At 50.2% G+C, this 20,525-nt stretch overlaps 1 protein-coding gene across 2 annotated transcripts in view; it reads left to right on the top strand.

The window, feature by feature from the left end:
• The window catches only part of ARRDC1 (arrestin domain containing 1), a 62,964-nt gene that overhangs the window by 39,092 nt on the left and 3,347 nt on the right, over positions 1-20,525 (top strand). Inside the window, exons 1-5 of one of the 2 annotated variants that reach the window (XM_090022379.1) lie at positions 12,821-14,073; positions 14,515-14,565; positions 16,630-16,784; positions 18,673-18,855; positions 19,650-19,826. In XM_090022379.1, the coding sequence (XP_089878505.1) occupies positions 14,070-14,073; positions 14,515-14,565; positions 16,630-16,784; positions 18,673-18,855; positions 19,650-19,826 (570 nt within the window). In that variant the 5' untranslated portion in view covers positions 12,821-14,069. Of the gene's footprint in view, positions 1-12,820; positions 14,074-14,514; positions 14,566-16,629; positions 16,785-18,672; positions 18,856-19,649; positions 19,827-20,525 lie in introns of those variants that run through there. The other variant, XM_090022378.1, reaches the window with a different exon arrangement.

The raw sequence follows: 20,525 nt of genomic DNA, 5'->3' as shown, positions 1-20,525 counted from the left end.
AGTCTGACAAACAAGTAAGATCTACAGCTGAAATCTGAGCTGATCTAATCTATCCCCTAACTTTATTCTAAAACAATCCTATAAGTGGGACCTTTGATTCCTTCCAGATTCCTGAGGTGGGGTCAGGAGGTTGGGCCATCCTAGCCTGAAGGGAGGGTGGGGTAGAGAGATGAGGCAGCTGGAGAAAACTGGCTGTCTGCCAGCAGTATCAGAAAAAACTGGCACTCCTCACTCCTGCACCAAAAAAAACTAAAATGTAACACAACCTGGTTTGTCAAGCCTGACAACATATCTGTTCCAATTCAGGGGAAGCCCAGCAGGTGTCTTTAAGACTAGGATGCAAATGGATCTTGCCTGTCTTGCAGGGAGCACTTTGTTTCTTTCTGACCACTCAACCTTGGCAACCCCTTGTGACCAGGATGGGGAAGAGATGCCAAACCACTAGGGACTCTTCAACCAGGCATTTTATTTTCACTTCCTGATCCACACAACCAGCCCCACCCTGCCCAAACCCACCACTAATATATATATATATTATATAAATTAAAAAAAAAGTGGTTGGTCGGTCTTCCCCTGACTGAGCAAATATTTTGAAACCTGAGTGCTGTTGGTCTGGAGCAGGGGCGGGCAATTATTTTGTGCGGAGGGCCTTTTGGCAAGTTGTCGAGGGACACGCGCTTCTCTCTCCAGCGCAGGGAAGCAGGAACAGTCCTAAGTCAGAAGTCTCTGCTAGTTGGGGGCTTCTGGTTTGGGGGGGTGGGGAGGGGCTTGCTGCTAGATCCTGCTGCCAGCTTCCCCTGGGTCCTACTGCCCCTGTCTCCTTTAATCTTTTGACAGGCAGCCAGGAACAAATAAATATTACATTTGTTTGGTTTGTTTTTAGGGGCCCCGCAAGATAGATAGAATGGCCTGGTAGGCTGGATCTGGCCCCTGGGCTGTGTGTTCTTGGTTGGGTTTTTTTTCTATACCTGGTTTGGAATATAGCCCTCTGTGGATATAGGCACGGTAATATGCCATTAGAAGGCATACCTGATTCTACCTGACTATTGAATCTGCTGTGGTTATAAGGCTCCTTGTAAATGTATATATTTATGTCCATGACGCTTTTTTTTTTTTTTATAGTAGGTAGAGCAGGGTACACATTTGGGCATGGACAAGCTTATGATCCGTGTTGGGGTAGGTGACCCTGTCAAATGTGTGCTATGGTTTTTAAAACCAATTTCCCTGCATCCTCCATGCAAAGATGTCACATTGGAGCGCTGGACTACTTCTTCCTCTTTAAATCCTAACTCTTGGGAATGAATGGGAGTTGAAACCCCCTGCTTTTAAGACCAGCTTCTTCTGCCTATATAAAAGGATACAAGGGTGTGGGTGGCCTGCTGTGCCGTGACTTCATGTGCCCAGGGTACTGTTGTGTGATATGCTCAGTAGCTGTGGCCTGGTTGCAATAATGTAGCTAAATGTGCTTTTATGGGGGGGGGGGGGGGGGAGAAAAAAAAGCTGCTAGAACCTGCTGAGTGTGCCAGCTAGTTTGAAGTGGAATTGGTCAGGTGTCTTTTTGAAGGTAGCTCTGGCTTCAGCTGTTTCATTTGTTCCAGTATAGTGTCTTATACTAGATAAGGTCATCTCCCTCTGGATAAAGTTGCCCTCTAGTGGAAAATGTCTCCTTTTAGTATTAATTTTGAGGGGATTTTTCCCACCTGCTCGGCTTGGCCTTTTTGGGGGAGAAGGGAGTTCTTTCTTAGTTGCATCTTTTTGAGGGTTCTTCTCTACCTCCTGTCTTGCACTAATTGGCTGGCATTTCTCTTGCCCTGCACTAGAAGGACTAGGAAAGTACAACAGCTGTGTTCCTTCAAGCCAGGGCCCTGACTTCTACCTAGCACCTGACATGGCACCAACACAGCCACTTTCCTGGTAGAGCTTCTAACTGCAGACCACCAATTTAATTATTCAGAAGATTGCAGCTCTCCACCTACATTTTCTGGACTCATTCTTGATGGTGAGAAGCAGATGTGTGGTGTCTCTGCACCCACACATGCCTGCATTTTAGCAGGCAGGTGTTAAAACATCCCATTCCTGTGCAGAAGTGATAATGGCATGAGTCAGTCTGCCCTTCAGTCCCACCTTCCTAGGTGGTTCAGCCCTGGTCTCCTTGTTTTTGTATAGGCCTGAGGTAAGGCATTTCGCAGCAGTACGAGCTGGAGTCCTGACTCCTCTGCTGTGGCACAGATTTGTGCTTTCCAACTCCAAGCTGCACAGGAGGCTGGACCCAGTAGACAGATTCCCTCTAAGTGGGTTCAATTTTATGTAAACTTGCTCTTTTTGTACCTGAAATTTGTTATATGCAAGGTAAGTTCATATATAATATTTTTTTGTATAAATAAATAAAATATGTGATCGGCATAGGCCTGGAGAACACTGCATAAATCAAATTTGCATAAAGCGAACCTACTTTTTAATGTAAGAAGTAGGGATAAGTTCCTGTGTTGGGTGCTCCTGGGGCCTCTCCACCATGGGCTGGGGTGAATGCAGACAAGTGGAGCCCCAGGTGGTGTGGTGCAGGGCATGGCACTCACTCCAGCCCTAGCTGCAGTGGCCCTGGGAGCTGCTGGCACCAACTGCCTGCAGCCACTGGGCTGCACCATGCCCCAAGCTCCCCTGGGCTCTGCCTGTCCCTGCTCACCCCAGCTCCCTATAGCTGCTGGGCTGCTCTATACCCTGGTGCAGGCAGCTGACACCAGCAGCTCCCAGGGCCACTGCAGCCACGGCTGGGGTGGAGACGGGCCCTAGAGCCACCACCTGCCCGAGCCTGCAGCGGCTGTCGGCCCCAGCCTGCTCTTGTCTGGTGGCCAGGTGGCCGTCCACCCCTGCTGCGGCCCTGGGAACAGCAGACGCTGCATGCTTGCAGCTGCTGGGCTCCACCAGGGGGTTCAGGGCATGGTGCCCTGGGGGAAACGGAGCCCCAGGGGGTCTGGGGCATGGTGCAGCCTAGTGGCTACAAGCTGGCAGCATCCAGTACTCCCAGGGCTGCAGTAGGGGTGGGCAGCTGCCTGCAGCTAGACGAGAGCAGGCTGGGGCTGGGGCTTGTGGCACCTCCAGGCTCTTCTTGGTGCTCTGCCTGTCTCCACCCCGACCCTGGGAGCAGCTGGTGCCAGCTGAATGCACCAGGGCACGGTGCAGCCCAGCAGCTGCAGGGAACTGGCATCGGCCACTCCTGGGACAGTTGCAGCAGGAGCTGGGGTGAGTGGGGACAAGCAGCTCCCCAGGAGGCTTGAGGCATGGTGCAGCCCAGTGGCTGCAGGCAGCTGGTGCTGGCAGCTCCCAGGGCTGCTGCAGCCAGGGCTGAAGTGAGGGCCGTGCTCATGCTGCCCAGAGCTCCACTTGTCTGCATTCATCCCAACCCATGTTGGAGCGGCCCTGGGAGCAGCAGACATGGGAACCTATCCCTATTTCTTATGTTATAAAGTAGGTTTGCTTTATGCGAATTAGATTTATGTGGCATTCTCCAGGATTGCATGTACTGCATAAATCAAGGGAAACCTGTATATGCAGAGGGGGTTTAAGTCTTTTGGTGCCAGAGTTTGCTTATGCAGGGAGGCAGTGTGGTGGCTTCCATAGTTTAAGGGAGTCATAAGCTACTCTGCAGTGCTACACATCATCCTCCTGGCCCAGGCACTTGCCAGGGAAGAGGCGCAGAGCTCACTACCCATGTCCTGTACTTTTATTCTGGAGCACTCTCTTGACCTTTAGAGGCTTCTCCAAACTGCATGGGAGCCAGCACTTGGCATAATGAAAATGAGCTTGAAGAGCTCCCTGAAGAACCACTAAAACCAAGGGGCCTCTGGTGTTCTGTTCTGAGCATGGAACAACTTCCACTTCCCGTGCACAAGGCCACAAAAGAGCAGCTGCTTATGTGTGTGTCTTGCAGTTTTTAGTTGAGTCCCTAAAGCAGCTACTGACTGCATGAGCAGCCTTGGTGGCTCCCAGGAACCTAGTGGCACCTGGACTTCACTGTTCTCAGCACCAGATGGAAACCTCCTTCCAGGTCAGGCCCCCAAGAAAGACGGAGGGAGCCAGGCTTATTTGGTGGCTCTGGAAAGCTGCCTGGCATGTATTTTCTTTTGTATTAAGCCCTTGTTTTCACTTCTGTATTAGCTTTGAGGCATAACTCATGGGGTTTGTCCCTGTCTTTGTTCTTCTGCACAAATAAATGCCTGCTCTGACTTATGCAGTACTGGGGCTTGAAGCTCTGTGAGGCTGAGACCTAGCTAGCAGCGCGCTGGGGGTCTCCTCATGCTCCTGATGCACAGCTTGAGTGCTAGTTCTGCTGCGTGCAATCTCCTTTTTGGAGTTTACTTTACTCCAACCAAAGTTTCTGTCTTAAGGCTGGTTTCTTTTCTGCAGTGTCAATATCCTCCAAGATGCTGTAGTACAGACAGCTTTTCGGTGCATCCCATAGGATGCTCCTGTGCTGTAGCTGTTTTGGAGAGAATCTAGTTCTGAGCCCTGTGCTTCTGTTCATTCCTAACGAGCAATTTTCAGGTTGTTCCTGCTGTTTGGGTATAGGTCAAGGGAAGACTTTTGTTTTGTGTGCCGCCCCCCCCCCAATATTCAAAATGTAAGGTAGGGGGGAATGAGACTCCTCCTAGCTCTCAACTAGGATTATAGCAAGGGAGCAATTTTCCTCTATGCTGCTGGGATGCATGAGTATCTTTCAACATAATGTAGCAGGAAGAGGCATACATTGGCTACATTTCTTGCCAATAAAAGTAGGAAATAGTTTTATTTTACAGAAGTGTAATTCTCCTGGTCTGGAGGGGAAGGCTGGTGACAAATACCCTTGTTCAGCAGCACCTGCCAGAGCCTGCTGCCTCTGAGGAGTATATTTGGAGACTGGGAGACTTGATTGCTGAGTATAGGAAGATTGTATTGCTCTGGGTGGCACCAACAAAATGTAGTGACTAATATGAATGCATTGTTCTGAGTACTATAGATAACTGATGGCCAGGCTAGCTGTTCATCAAATGAAAGGCTTAGCTTCAGAACAGCAGCAGCACTTTTGTGCAATGGATTACAGCAAGAGGGAACCAGAGATCTGCTGCTGGAGCAAAAAAACCCAGAGGGGTGGCCCCCACTGCTCTAGCCCTGTCTCGTTTAGGCATGATACAGCAGCCTGAATGCAGCATAGGTTATGGGTTGGCTGTATATGCATAATAAAATGAGACACTTGGGCTGGGTTTATTTTGGACTTTATTGGGAGAGGGCATGATGCATGTTACATGAGAACATCTAGTTGTTTGGGGCCTTGGTAAATGATCCGTTGGGCTGGTGCCTGGAAGTACCATCAGTGTGGTGTCTGTGATGGTCTATCTCTGTACGCATGCTGGTGCTGTGCTCTGTTGCTGCCCGTGCTTGTCCTCTCTGGCTTGCCTTGCACAAGCTACTGCTGTGTGAATTTTTTTGATGCTTTCTGGGAAGTCAAGAGTTTGAGAGATGAGATCCAAAGCCCTGGAATTCCCCCACTTTGTGTATGTTGGGGGGGCACATCTTAGTTTGTCTCAAAGTAACAGCCAGGGTGGAAGCTGTTCCTGGAGATGCTTCATCTCCCATGGAAAAGCCGCCCAAGAGGCCTGTGGGTGCCCTCGTGGCATTGGAGGCAGGGGGCGTCTGAGCTGGCTGGCCATGCACCCCACTGCTCCCTTACAGTTGACTGCACTTCCCCGTTAGTGGGGCTGCAGGAGAAGGGGTGGGAAGAAGCAGGGCTGCAGACTTGGGTGGAGGGTGGGGACCTTCCTGAGCCTCATTAAGTAATAGTGAGTCTCAAGTTCAGCTTGGCTGGCCCAGCTCTCCATTCTCCCTCCCCCAAGTTTTGTTTCAAAAGCTCTGCAAAAGACCACTCCTAGAGATGACCGTCTGCCCTGACTGGTTCCACCTGTGCTGCACAGCCAGGCTAAACTGTCAGGAGTACTTGATCACTAGGAAACTATGCCTAAAGGTATTCTGTAAGAGCATAAATGGGACTGATTTTTCTGTTGAGATGGGCACTCTCCCTGTCCCCTCCCAGGTCTTTTACTGGAAGCCCCCAAATACAGTGTGCCTGCCTTGCAGGGAAGAGCCAAGTAGGGGTAAACTGCTTGCCGGTAATCTCATGAGATTTTTATTGAGTTTTAGGGGGGCAGGACATCCCAGACTGGTTGTACCTGCTCTTAAGGGATGACTCAATAGTTCCCTCCCTCTGGTGCCCTGGTCTCTCTAGAGGTCTCAATGGAGGCCTTTGTTTTGTTGGAAACAGTGGTACAGAAAGGCCATTGGGGTTTAATTGCCTTGTCAGCCAACGAGACTAGCTCTGGGGTCTGCATGCTCCACAGCAATTTGCTCAAATAAACACCTGGCATGTGGCCTCCTCACCTTCAACAGGAGGGAGATGGGATGAAACTGAGATCAAGCTGAGCAGTGTAGCCAGCCCTGCCCCCAGTTCATATTGGTAGGAGAGACTGATCCTGTTCCAGTCTGTCACCTGAGAAGGTGCTTAGCCCCAGCTGCTCCAGAACAAATGTCCATCTGGGGAGTTCCCAGCAATGAAGGTGGAGTTACAGGAGTGTGAAAAGCTTTGAGTACAGGGGAGCACTCCTATGCACTAGGCAAAGGGCAGTGAAAAGGACAAACCACATGAGCACAGCGGTGCCAAAAGGAGGAAACCCCAGGCTTCAAACTTAACCTTCTTATCCCAGGCTCTGGAGGGGTGTGATTCTTCCTTCAAATGGTCAGTAGCTCCTGGAGTTCCTAAAGAAGCCTGACATGGCCCAGGTAAGCTGTAAAGGGGCAGAAAACCCATGAAGTGGGTAAGTTGCCTGTGCATTCAGTTCAGTCAAGTCTCCTGACTACTTTCTGGGAGTTTGAGGAAGGATTTCTGGTTTTGTCTTGGTGGGTGGTATGGTTTGTTTGGTTAGTTTGTTTTTTTTGGGGGGGTGGGTTTTTTTGTGTTTTTCAGTCCTTGGACTTGGCAACATCCCAGCAGCATCAGACCTGCTTGGCATCCACATGGTAGGGCAGCAGCAAAAGGGCTGTGTGCCTAGTGGTTGCCTGGAGAGGCCAGGGTCGTGAGGTCTGGGGCTTTGTCTGTTAGAGCAAGACTTGCCAGGCCACCAAGGCATCCAGCTCTGTGAAGGACTTGAGCACGAGTGTGGTATAAGCACAGCTGCTGGCTTTCTTGTACAATAGACCTTCCCTGCCCATTAGGCATGAAATTCAGGCTGTAGCAGATGTAGGCATCTAGAACTGCTCAAAGCAGAGCGGGACAGTGGCAGTAAAAATGCCAGGGGACTGTAGGTGTCCTAACTGTGCATTGTGCTACTGCTAGGGGAGAGCTTTTGGCTTTTTGGGGGGAGCAGTGAAGGAGACTTCCCTAGGGCAGCTGCCTTGTCTCTTATCACTGTTGACACAGTTGCAGAGTAGATGCATGCAGTGCTCCCAAATTGCAGTGCCAGCAGCCCTTCACTCCCACCATTCAAGGTGCAGGGCAGTGGGGGGAGAAGGGTTCGTTGTGGTGTTGCAGCCTTGTGACTCGTGTATGTACAGTCTCCTTTCTGTCAAAGGAGCAGTGGTCGGACCCACTGCAGCCCCAGAGGGGTTTTGATGTCTTTTTAATGTAAGAGGTAAGGTAAACTGTATAGATGCCAAGGCAAGCATGCTCTGCAGGAAGCTAGGACCCAGGGGAGTCTCTGGTACAGCTGGGGGAAGTGTCTTTGTAAGAAAGAGGAGCTGCCTGCTGCCTTCTGAACTGAGAAGCCTGGAGGCAGAGCAGCCTTCTTTGCTAAGCAGGCTGCTCAAACCTTGTGGTTTAAACTTGCAGCACAGTGCTCAGTCCTTCACTCTTCTCAGATCTTGTGTGTGGGGTGAGCGCGGAGTACCTGTGGCTCTTAATGCAGCCTGCTAGCTAGGACAGGTTCATTCCTAGCTCTGCCAATGCACCCCCCCCATGTGGCCTTGGCAAGTCCTCTAGTCTCCATTGTGTCTTGGTTCCTGATGCACAAAATAAGGGGCATCTTGATTATATGGGAACCTGGACTTTGAGCAGCCAGAGCCTAGCTGACAGGGCTGGGGGTTGAGGTTTTTTTTCCCTCATCTCCCAGTAATCTTCTCAGGTTGCCAATGGGATGCCAAACAAGAGCCGGCTAGAAAAGTAGCCAAGTCCCAGTCCCTCTTTTTATTATAATGGTGCTGCCACGTGTCATAGTGGCCCTCCTCTCTGTGGGATCAACTAAAAGAGCTGGGCCTTTTAAGGGGGACTCTTTTGTTCCCATAGAAATCCCTGGTTGACAGTGAACGTAGAGGAGATGCTTGAGAGATGCTCCCAAGTCTTCCTGTGCTGTAAAATTGCAACTCAGCTTGAGTGTGGTCCCCGCAACATCAGCTGGAAATGGCCTGTGGCTGCTGCTTCTGCTTAGGAGAAGGCCTCAAAAGGCTGTGACCTTTTTTTTTTTCTCTCTGCTGGATTCAGCCTTTTTTCCCCTCTATTTCTACCTGAAGGAGAATCTGTTCTGGGTGAAGTCCCACTGCAGCCCTGTGAATCCGACTGCCTCACGACTTTCTCCAAGGTATTTTTAGTTTCATGTAAACTTCAGGAAAAGCCTCTTGTTTCTGTACACAGTACACCCTTTGTTCAGGCTGCTGGGATTGTGAGGTAATCCTTGCTAAGGCTGGAAAATTTTATCAGCCCTTCCCTTCCATGAGCCATATTTTTAAAGCAGCAAACACAGAGCCCTGCCCAGGTAGTGTTGCCAGAGACCTCTTGCAAGAGGTGGGTGTGTGGGGGGTGTTAATGGGACTGGACTATGAAATTCGGGGCCATCAACAAGTCTCTTAATGTACCAGGCAGTATCATGCAGGCACAAAAGCATCTCCTGTTGCTTTAGAAACAGACACAGAACCAGCAGGACTAGCATAAGAGGATTGCGCATCAGGCTGGAGATCAGAAGAAGCCTTTCTTTTCTTTCTGTTTCCAAGGAAAACCTATCTTGTGTTCATTGCAACTGGCTCTTGGAGCAGCTCTTAAAGGAGCACAGCTATTCTGGATGTTTTATGCCACTGTAACCAGAGGTGCCAGTTGGGATTGGCTTAGAAGGAGCCTGCCTGGTCCATGCTCCAGCATGCTGCTTCTCTCCCCATCCTTTCTCTTGTCTGAGCTGATGTTCGCTCTGCTCTGGCTTGGGAATCCTCTGGCTACTGAAGTCTGCTGTTGGCCTGTGCCTAACTCCTCTTATTAGTCTACCTAATGCAAGGGGGGGCCAGGGCATGGACTTGTTCTCCACAAAACCCTACCAAGGGCATGAATTTTCATGCCTACTGGCCTTCCATCAAAAGGGGAGAGTAGCCCATGGTGTGCATGAGCACTCCCCACTGGCTCTTTTTGGCAAAGCTTTCACCTTTTGGGCTGTGTGAATACGCCGCCTCCAAAGGCATGAAGGTAACTTTTATTATAATCCTTATCACCACCTCTCTAATTTTAAGTGAAAGAAGAATAGCAGCTAAAGTGCAGATGACCACATGATCTATCAGTTATGGGAATTCGGCTCTTCCACCTTTTTATGATGCCAGTGAAGGCTCCCTTTTAAACCATTTCTCTGCAACAGCCTCCAGCCCCCTGCACTCTCCCCTCCCCTTCCCTGTTGAAGTCTCTGCCACTGTTTGATCCACCTGGGACACCAGCTCCAGCCTTGTACTACTGCACGCTCAAAGTCCCAAGTGTCCACCCCCTGGCAGCAGGGAGACAACATTATTGCAAAGAGTCTCTTTGTGGGAGGCTAGGCAGGATGACACTAGCCAGTCCTGCCCTCCTCTGTCTCCCTGGCACAGGAGGCTGGCAGCCGGTAACCTGGATATCCTTGCTTTTGTGAGGGCTATGTGATGCCCTGCCAGGCAGGAGTCCTTTGGAGCATTCACAACCTGGGGACCAGAGCTTTCTGCCCAGCTTGTGCCTTTTGCTCCTGCCTCTGAACGAGCTTTGCTCTCAACCTCCATTCTTGCTCAGTAGATGGATGCTCTGCTTGCCTGCCCCTGAGAGCAGCATTGCAGTGGAGCCACATGTAGCTGAGACTAATACTTCCGAGCCCGGTGAATGCATCTGTAGCTCTGGTTTATGGTACGTCCTGCTCTTGGTGCCAGGACAAAGCTTGGGATGATGGAAATGTTGCTTGAGCACCCACCCAGCATGGCACTTGTTGCTACAGGTCTGTAACCATTCAGAGGAACTGTTACTCCATTGAGGGTGCATCAGAGCGATAAATTCCTGCGACAGCAGCAAGATATCCTGTCTCCTCCATCTAGACAGTGAGCCAGATGTATTGTTATCTCTCCTTTTTTAAGGCCGTGCAGTGTAGCGCCTTGCCTGAACATGTAAGTGGAAGTTCTTCATCTGCTTGCCTTGCATACCCTCCGCCTCCCTTAGCAGCTGGCCCATTAGACAGAGGTCGGAGTTCCTGGTCTGTTCAAGTAGCTTGAGAATTCCCAAATGCAGGAAATAAAAGTATAGAAAATTTTGGGTTGGAGGGGACCTCAGTAGGTCATGTAGTCCAACCCCCTGCTCAAAGCAGGATGATCCTCGGCTAGGTCGTCCCAGCCCAGGCTTTGTCTAGCCATGTCGTAAAAACCTTCAGGGATGTAGATGCCACAAGCCCTCTGGGCAACCTGTTCCAGTGGCTTACTACCCTCCTGGCTGACGCTAAGTTGTCCCACCTTTTGGTTTGCAGGAGGGAAAGGGGAGCTGGTCTGAACTGAGGAGCTGCTCCTAATTGCCTGCCTTCTCCCTGGCTGATGGAGCAGAGAGGATAAAGAAAATGCATTTTATGGGCTCCCTGTCTCACTACTTGAGGCAGTGGCAAAATCCAAGTGTTACTTTTTTCCATGGCCTTTAGTCCCTCACCAAGAACATGGTTTGGATTGCTGGGAGAGCAGCCAGGACTGTGCCACTGACCTACCATGCCATCTGCCGACTAGATGGAGTGTATTGCAAAACTCATGCCATTGAACAGACTAAACAAGAACCTTTTTGCTGGCCCTTGTGGGCTGGGGACTAAGCCCTGACCTGTCAGCTGTGCTATGTGAGTTTTTAGGGCTGTGAGGAGGTCACCCCAATGTGTAGCTCTGATGGCAAACTCCCAGCAAGAAGGCAGCTCTGCCAGCAGGGGTTCTGTCTTGCCAGGGAGCTGAAGTAGCTCTGGGAGCAGAAATGCTCCTGCCAGTAGAGCTGTGCCAGCATCAGGGAGTCTGGCAGGTGCTGCTGTGTAGATGTGGCCTCTTCTACATCACCCAAATAGGGAGGTGGAGGATGGAGTACAAAGCCAGACAAGTGCTTGGCAGTGTATCTAGTTTCTTGGCTAGCATCGCAAAGGCTGTAGAAAGGCTTTGGGGGCCCTGATGTGCCAATGCATGTCCTGAGTGGGATCCCCTCAGCATGACACTGAGCCATGCTCTCTCCCTCTCTGCAGTGCTCGATTCCAGTGATGAAACCATAAAATGAGCCCTGACTCTTATCGGGCAGTGGCAGCTACTGGCACGAGACCTGGAGTTGCCCCCGAGTACAGCCCTTGGGAACAGCAGCAGTGGCACTGGGTGCACATGCAGCTGAGGCAAAGCCTAGCTGGCTGATTGCCAAAGGGGGGGCACAGATTGCTAGACTACTTCCACTTTATTCTTCTTGGGCTTCCTGGAACCATCAGAAACCCTTCAAAGGTAGAGCACAGACCAGCAGGACTGTATTCCCTTTGTTCTGACTATTGCTTGGACACGGTCTTAAGAGACTGCAACAAAGCTGTTTACTGCTGCTACCGCTACAGTCTGCACATCTCTTCCCCAACTATGCGACTGGAGCCTAACTGTAGCAGTGGCATTTAACACAGAGCTTTGCAGATACTTGGCTAATCTTTGCAGCCACTCCCCCTCTGCAGTGAAGTCTTTCAAGTGGGAAGAGGCCACAGGCAGAAAAATGAATTTGAAGTCTCCCTGTGTTAATACAGCTGGGGCTGGAAACCAGGTCTTTTTAACAGTTTAGCCTTTGCTTAAGCTACTGGATTATTCTATTTACAGAGCTGCACTAGCTTGGATATTGTAACCTAGTGACCCCTGACTGCATCCTCTTATCTTCTAGTTCAGCGTCCAGTCTGGACCTACTGTGACCCTGACACAGCTGACATGCCCTTGTATCTGGGGGATGTGAGGGCAGCCCAAGGGCTTCCACCTTCATGGAAATCTGAAGGCTGGGCCACTTTGAGTTGGGGTTTGAGTCCTGGTTTTACAAGAGTTGCTACATAATGCCACTGTGTGTCTAAACTGGGTATTGCACTTTCAGCATGGATCTCGGGATCATTTAGGATCAAAAAAGCAGTGCCCCTGAGAGACGCGTTGCTCTCTGCTCATAAGGACAAGGTGGCTCAGCAGACAGATCCCGTACACAGTCCTGTGTAGTTTAGGAGGAAATAATAAGATCAAACACTTCTCATGTTTTGCTTGTTCTGTGCCTCTTGTTGAAGGTCAGGGGCTTCTGAACTTCAGTATCTGCTGGGCTGTATTGAGTTGGGTTTTTTCTTGTGCTTTGGGGAACTGCACAAATACGAATGAAAAGCACTGTGGTACTGCAGCCTTTGTTAGCAGCGAAGGGCCAGACCTTGATTCATCCTAGGCCTGTGAAATCTCTGCTTGGAGTCCATTTTCAATTGTTCTGCTGCAAGTGAAGAAGGGATACTGTTCATCTCCCCCCCCCCCTTCCCTTTTTTAAGTACCAGTAATTTGATTAATCTGCTGAGAGGTTATACTATGGTCAGCACTGCAGAGATGGAGTGAATGTCTTTTCTAATTGTATCAGCTAAATGGCTAGCTGAGTTCTGAGCCTTGGGTTTTGGCTTTCTGTTAGAGAGGCATCCTGGAAAGCACTGGGAACACTATGTGAAGGGGTTTTTTTTGTCTTGCAGTGGTGTCAGGTGTGAACCTCACATTTTATATGTAAGTAGCTCTAATGTCCTCTTCAATTCCACTGTTTCTTTTTGATTTTGAGATGTAAATAGTTTCTGATGCCATAGGGTCACTCCTCTGCTAGTAGCACACAAGCAGCTGCTTAGTTGTAGTTAGGTGGCAGTCTGAAAGTGAAAAATGGGGTGGGGGAGGACTTGCAGCTGGCTCTCTAAAGGAGATTAGATTTGCCTGTTGCTTCAGCTCTGAGCCAGTCTGGGCTCTGTGCTGTTTTTGTTTTTGTGTTTTCCTAATGCAAGGTAGTGCTCTTGCAGAGAGCTATCCTGCAGCTAATGCGATCAACAGACTAATATGCCAGTTGCCTTGTGCCTTTTTAAGGTAATATCAGGTTGGGAAAAGTGACACGGACTGGAACTAAACCGGTGTTAAGGCCTCAGATTTAGCTGTTGTACTAGTCTCCCAGCACCTGGTGGAATCCAGATGTTTTATCTTAAGGTGGAACTGCTGGCAGGGTGGTGAGCTTTCACGCTGTTCTGCGACCATCACAGAAAATGGAAATGGGTTCCATCAACTGAAAGACATTTCAGTGCAGTTGATGGAATTTATTTGAGATCTTCTTCTTTTTTCCCATATTACTAACAAAATGGTTCCCTTCCAACCCCACTGCAAAGCCTTCAAGTCAAGGATTGTTGACCCTGACCCATAGTCCCAAACTGCAGTCAATTCTCAGTTTGGTCCAGGACTAAAAGCCAAATAAGCCTGGTCTCCTTTGGGCAAACTGCCTCTTGGTGAGTAGCAAGTGGGGAGGTTTGAGATTTGTAGTGTGCTGACCCCTCCAAACGTACTCCCAGCCTTGGGAAAGCCACTAGGGTGTGGTGGGCTTGCTTGGAATCTCTCATCTTCTCTTTAGACTTCATTCTGGTTGAGAGGAATACGGCCTTGTCTAGGTCACCTCGGCAAGGGGGAATAGGGCTGAGCATGTTGCTGTGCTCCAAGAGCCAAAAGTTTGCATGTGAAGCTGCTCCAAACTTGCATTCCAGTGCAGCTGCTGGGGATCTGCAGCCCTTGGATGAGCATCTGGCTTTGGAGCATGTCAGCCATCCTGGATGGGTAAGGTAGGATCTGTCCTGGCTTTAGCAAGATCTGCTGTTAATGCAGCAGAAATGAATTCCCGTGCATCCTGCTTCTGTCTGCATCCTTCACTAATAACCTGTCACCAACTTGTTGCTGCAGATGGTCTGTGTCACTCAAATGCCATCACCACTATTCAAACAGCAGCACCCAACAGTGGTGGGACACAAGCCAGTAACTCTTCTACCCCCCAGGGAGGGGCGAAATGCAGTAGGCCTTGTTGCAAACTAACAGTGGGTAGCATTGGGCTTACTGACCTGCGAACAATGAATGTGGTATTAATCGGCCAAGACCGCAGAGCAGTTGTATATGTGGCTGTCTAGAGGGAGTTGCTATTCATGCAGTATCTTGATTCCTAGGCTTTGGTTCCAGGGTGCTGCAGACAGTCTCACTTGCCTTTTTTTCCTCTGTCTCTTGCAGGGGTCCTGACAGCTGGTGAGCACTCCTTTCCCTTCCAGTTCTTGCTACCAGGTATGGCACAGAAATGTTCCCTGGGATTTGGACTAGTGGCTAGTACAGCGACTCTCTCTCCCTCTTCTTCCCCCCCCCTCCCCCCCCCCACTTGGCTAGAATGGGATTTACCATACAAAGAGAAAAGGAAACTCTTTATTATGTTTCAAAGCTGGTTGGCTGAGATGTCTTCAGATGTGATTCTTCTAGCAATAGCAGGTAATGGGGGGGGGGGGAGTGTATCAAACCTAACAAATTTTCTCTGCATCATTGTGGTTTTGCACCTAGTAAAATTGACATGTTACCTCTCTGTTTAACACTGTTTTTGAGTTGGATACTTCTTCTTGGTCAAGACCAGATCAAGTTGCAGTTTGCTTCATAAGCGAGAAACCTGCTCTTTAAATGCAAGTCCTTTGGGCAGGCTCTCAAAGAATAGCTGGAATTGTTCTTCTGAAAGAACAATGCTGGCCTTTTAAGGCATTGTAGTGGAGGGTGTGCCTATGCTGAGAAATTTTTAGCAGAAAAGCTCTATGCCGATGGAAGCCAAAAATGTGTCTCCATGGAGACGCAACTTAAGGTTCATGGGATCTATCTATGACAAAAGGTGGAAGTGCAGTCTGGATAAGTGCATCTCTTTTTAACTAACCCTATAGCTGAGCAATTTGTTTTCCCCTGCACAGAGCAAGCTCTGGAGACCTCTGGCAAATCTGCTGCCACATTATTTACAACCACAATACAATTTAGTTACTCTAGAACTGAATTGGTCTGGGCTGGAATCTCACTGCTGCCTCCTCAGAGTGCACTGGTGCCACCTCTGACCCCTTTGGCTTGAAAAACTCAGGGGTAGGCAAGGGATGGTGCAGCAAAGAAGCCCTGAGATGACTGGGGCAACAAGGAAATCCTGATCTGTGACTGGTCCTAGGTGTTCCCAGAATACTCATTAATATATGGAGCAGCAATAACACCTTTTTAAGTAGCCATTGAGTTTAGCAAAGGTGATGCCTTCCATAATTGCAAGGCTTCAATGCAAATGCCATATTCACTCAATTTTAAAGATGAGGTCCCATCCCCATTTTAAAATGGACGGGGGGAGGGGAATCCCCATGTCTCTCAACTGAGCACAGGGCAGTGGAGAGCATGGGATAGGGCTGGAGCTGCAGCTGCCCCCTGTATACCCAGCTGCTCCTCCACAACTCCTAATCTCACTCCCATACTGCTTTTCCCCTCTGCCATACTTCTCCTTGCCTCCTTTTTGCTCCTTGCTGGCAGGCTGCAGCTTGGGGCACAGCATGTGCTGGCTGTGCACTGCTCCTATGGTCTAGAGCATATGCTTTGTGCCCTGGGCTGCAGCCAGGATGGAGCCTGCCTGCTCAGAGCAAAGGTAAGGGGGGAGGAAGCATGGAGGCACAGGTGAGGTGGGGGGGTGGCTTCAGGGGGGTGGGAGGGAAGACTAGAAGAAGGCGGGGTGGGGACTTGAGCCTGCAGGGGATGGAAGCATTGGGAGGGAGAAAGGTGTAAGGAATATAACGGGATCGGGGCAGCCTGAGGCTGCAGTGGGGCAGGCACAATGGGAAGTAAGTTTGTGGGGTGGGGGACAACAAAACAGGCAGCAGGGGGCAAGTTGCCTGCCTCTCGCTATCTGTCCATCTGCCCCACTAACCCTTACCAAACCTACCATCTGCTTTCTTACCCCTGCACTTCCTACCCCATTACTACCCCTATCACCTCTTTCTCCCACCTCTGAACCCCCCCCAATTGCCTGCAGTAGTAGGGGGAGGAATTTTAAGATTAATTATTAGCTTCCATACATGCAGAAAACTTACTGTAATTATTGGAGGTCATTTTAAATTGAAGGTTCTTGTATCCAGGTAAATATGGTAGGCTTTATTCTCTCCATTTTAAAATCCTGTGTTGCATGAAAAGGCCCCTGAAGCCTGTCCTGCAGATACTTAGCCTGCTGTCCTACTCCTTCATAGCAATAAGGAAATGTCTCCAAGTGAGTGTGCAAGTCTGCATAGTTTTATTTCCAGCCCTGGCACCTACTTCCACTGGTTTGACATCCTTTTGCCTTCTCTTTGAATCCAGCTTCAGCTCCCACATCATTTGAAGGCCCTTTTGGGAAGGTGGTCCATCAGATCAAAGCTGTGATAGATACACCCCGATTCTCCAAGGACTACAAGTGCAACAAAGTCTTCTATGTCCTCTGTCCACTCAACCTGAATGCCATCCCTGAGATTGAGGTAAGAGCAGTAGTTTTTGAGGAGGGCAGGGAAATGCTGGGATTTGAGACCAGCAGCAGGTTCTGGAAGATCCATTCAAGTGTGAGGGATGTCATGTGGCGGGGGGCAGCCATCCCTTGTGCCACCTTCCCCTCATTTTCTGCATAGGCAAGAAGTAATCTTTCCAGGTGGCTCCACAGAGTAGACACCCTGCAGCCAGTGTAAGCAGGTCCTGTCCTAGGTGCTGCTTTTTAATGATCATTGCATACAAAACCACAACCTGGCTTTTGCCAGCCTGGGATGCTCCCTGGGTCATGCACATGCCCACTGTGATGTTGGAAGGCCATGCCAGCAGTGCACAGACAAGGTCTCTACTTGCTGATTCTAAGGGCATAGACAGAAGTGCAGCTCCCTGCAAAGCACTCTCTTACAGCAGGAAGTGTTCAGAGTTCAAATGATCCCCTGGACCAAACAGAAATTCCCTGTTTTAGAAGCTCACTGTTCCAGGGAGGAGGGGGAGCCTGCAGCCAGGTTCCCCTAGCAATGGCCCCTCCTCCCTGCAAGGCTGCAAAGCTTCCCCACTCCCATTCTGAAAAGGGGAGCAGAGGGAGTTGGTTCTAGGGGTTCCCCAGCCAGGCTGGAGGGTGGATGGGTGTACTGGAGCCCCAGCCACTAGCGGGGCTGGAATGCATCCTCCCCACCCTCGAGCGGGGGGGCTGAAACCCCAGACTGAAATCCCTCTACTCCCTTCTCATTCTGAAAACAGCTTGAGGCTGGGAGACAGCTCAGACATAAGCTACAGAAGATGCTCTGTTTTGAAACATCTTCATCTGACTCCTTGTGCAGTGAGGGTTCAGATTTTTCACCTGATTTGGCCTCTTGTTTTTGTGTTGAAGGTCTGCAGTGTGCACTTGTTTGGTCATGGTTACAGATTGCCTTTTGGGCCAGATTAGAAGTGACCAATTTTTTCTGCCCTGTCTGTATCCTAAATAATCACTTGACTGTGTGCAGTCCTCCAGGGGGATGGGTAGGGGGGAACTGATGTCTTCCCTATTCTGAATAGTGATCCATGAACTTGAGTCGCATTTGTACAACGGGAAGAGAGCCTATGGCAACAGTTCCCAGACTAGGGGTTGCAACCCCAAATAGGGTCATAACATAAGCAGGTGGGGTGGGGGGCTGTGGGTTGGGAATGAGGGGCTATGCTGAGAAAATGAGGTCATGCTGAAGAAAAGCTTGGAAAGCACTGGCCTATGGGCTTCTTGGGGTGGAAGCTGTATGTACAACAGGAGAGAGATGACCGTTTGGCAGATCTCAAGGAGAAGTGGGACTTCAGAGGGTGAGAGCTTGGCAGAAAAAGTGGGAGGCTTAGAAGGCATGGGCTGGGGCAGAAGAGGTGACTAGGAGGCAGATGCAAGCAGAGAACAGGGCATCAAACTTATAAGACTGAGCAGTTGCACATGACCTGGGAGAAGGCGAGCAGCAAGGGAGTGCCAGAAGCCAAGGCATGCTATTCCTGTTTCCCAAAACATGCCACTGGAAGATGAGGTATGGGTTTGAAGAAGCAAGAGTGATCTTCAAACCCGCACCTGTCTCTCCTAACATGAACGATGTGTGCCTCTAGTGGTTGGGGGGGCACGGGTGTGCTGGCAGCAGTGGCAGTGAGTGGCTGTTAGTGTGGAGCTTCTGCAGACACTGCTGGCGCCACTGGCAGTGGGGGTAGGAGGGGTGGTGAGGGACCAGGGGTCGGTGACCACCCACAGGCAGCAACAGCCAGTGGCGATTTTTTGCTGATGGTGTTGGTGGCTCCTTTTTTTTTGTAGGGGGTACACTGCCAGCACCCCCTATGCATTGCCCTGTTCCCTAGAACTTATTATAATATCTATCTTCATCCATTGTTGGCCCACAGCAACCCAACACTCTGTCAGTCACCAAGAAGTTCAACTACAAACTTGTGAAAAGTGGGAGCGTCATTTTAACTGCCACCTCAGACCTCAAAGGATATATTGTGGGGCAGGTGATCCAGCTGCGCACAGACATAGAGAACAAGTCTGGCCGGGACACTGGTACTGTTGTAGCCAGTCTGCTTCAGGTAAGAGTTGGTAGTACTGGTGCCAGGCCACTCCAAGATGGGTGCAGAGAGCAGTGTCTCAGGATGTGTTCTCCCTGGCTGAAACTTGGTGCCTCTCTCCTCTCCTTTTTCCAAATCTATGTGAGGGGGTGACAAGGGAACTAAACCTTTTGGTTTCATAGTTAGGGTCAGAAGGGACCTGAGTAGATCATCAAGTCCCACCCCCTGTCTTGGCAGGAAAAAGTACTGGGGTCAAATGGCCCCAGCAAGGTGTTCATCCAGCCTCCTCTTAAAGACCCCCAGGGTAGGGGCTAGCACCACTTTGCTTGGAAGTTGGTTCCAGATCCTAGCCGCCCTGACAGTGAAGTAGGCATATCTCATTCTTTCACTCTGGCTAGCTCTGCTGACGGAGCTTCTCTGTATTCAAGTACTAAATACCTCTGGCTGCTCCACTGGAGGCCAGGAGTCTGCTACAAGCCTCACTTAAATGGTCTCTGCTTTTTTGCTTAAGCTGCTGCAGTCTGTTCTTCTAGCTCTGAAGGTTTTGGGTTCAATACTTGGCTTGTTGGGCTGAATTGCAGCCATCATGAGAGCAGTTACAGAAGCCCTTGCTTATTCAAACCAGACTGGTTCAGACTCTTCATTCCTGCACCAAATTTTGACATACTTCTGCTCTACTTGGCCAAGAGCATGGGTGACTTTTTTGTTCAGTCTGTCCCAGAGGCTTGGTGGGGTATTGATGGATCTCAGGGAACATGGAACCTGTTGAAATTCTTCCACTTAATCTTTAATCTTTCTTTCTCACCCATGTGCAGAAAGTCGCTTACAAATCCAAACGCTGGATTTATGACTTACGGACCATTGCGGAAGTGGAGGGCTCGGCGGTGAAGGCATGGAAGCATGCAGAATGGAAGGAGCAAATCCTTGTCCCTGCGCTGCCCCAGTCTATTCTGCAAGGCTGCACCCTCATACACATTGACTACTATATCCAAGTAGGTATTCCCGGCCTCCTTCCTGGGAGTGTTCCCAGTGGGTCTTGTCTGTGTGGTGCTCCTTGGCTTCCTCCTAGCATTTGTTGAGCAGCAAAAAAGTCGCAGCTTTCTTCCCTCCCTCTTCCCACAAAACAAGATGGTGGCTCCAGCTGCTGCAGGTCTGGGGCAGAAAGATAGAAGTAGGAATAAAAAGGGTGGGCAAAATATGGGCCACAAGATGGATTTGGCATACTAAGGGATTCTGTCCAGCCCATAGTGCCACTTGGCCCAGGCATGGGAGGCAGCCCAGGCTGTGACCATGTGGCTGGTCCCACTGCCCCCAGGTACGCAGGATGGCAGGGGTGGTACAGCAGCTAGACTTCACTTCACTTCCCACAGCCCCTGTGGTGGCAGCAGCTCGCTCTGCCCAGCTGCCGCTGTCGTCGTCGTCGCCGCCGCCGCCACCACCACCACCAGATCTGGCCCTACTGTCCAGGCATCCTGGCTGTCTGCCTTGCACTGGATGGAGTGGGCAGGATCTCCATAAAGACTGGCCTGGGACCCCTACCAGCTGGATATGTTCAGCTTGGGTAGGTGGGGTGGGGCCACAGGCAGGCAAGGAGTAGTGTCTGATCCTGGCCCCACCTGCCCTGCTCCCAGTATGATGACACAGGGGCTGGGACCTAGGACGGAGCCATGATCCATTCCCTTTATATATCC

Source organism: Crocodylus siamensis, chromosome 11, assembly GCF_052110815.1.
Source record: "Crocodylus siamensis isolate JL-2025a chromosome 11, ASM5211081v1, whole genome shotgun sequence".
In the NCBI taxonomy this organism is placed as follows: domain Eukaryota; kingdom Metazoa; phylum Chordata; order Crocodylia; family Crocodylidae; genus Crocodylus; species Crocodylus siamensis.
The sequence above is the reverse complement of the archived record's forward strand: the minus strand, read 5'-3'. Positions and strand labels throughout refer to the sequence as shown.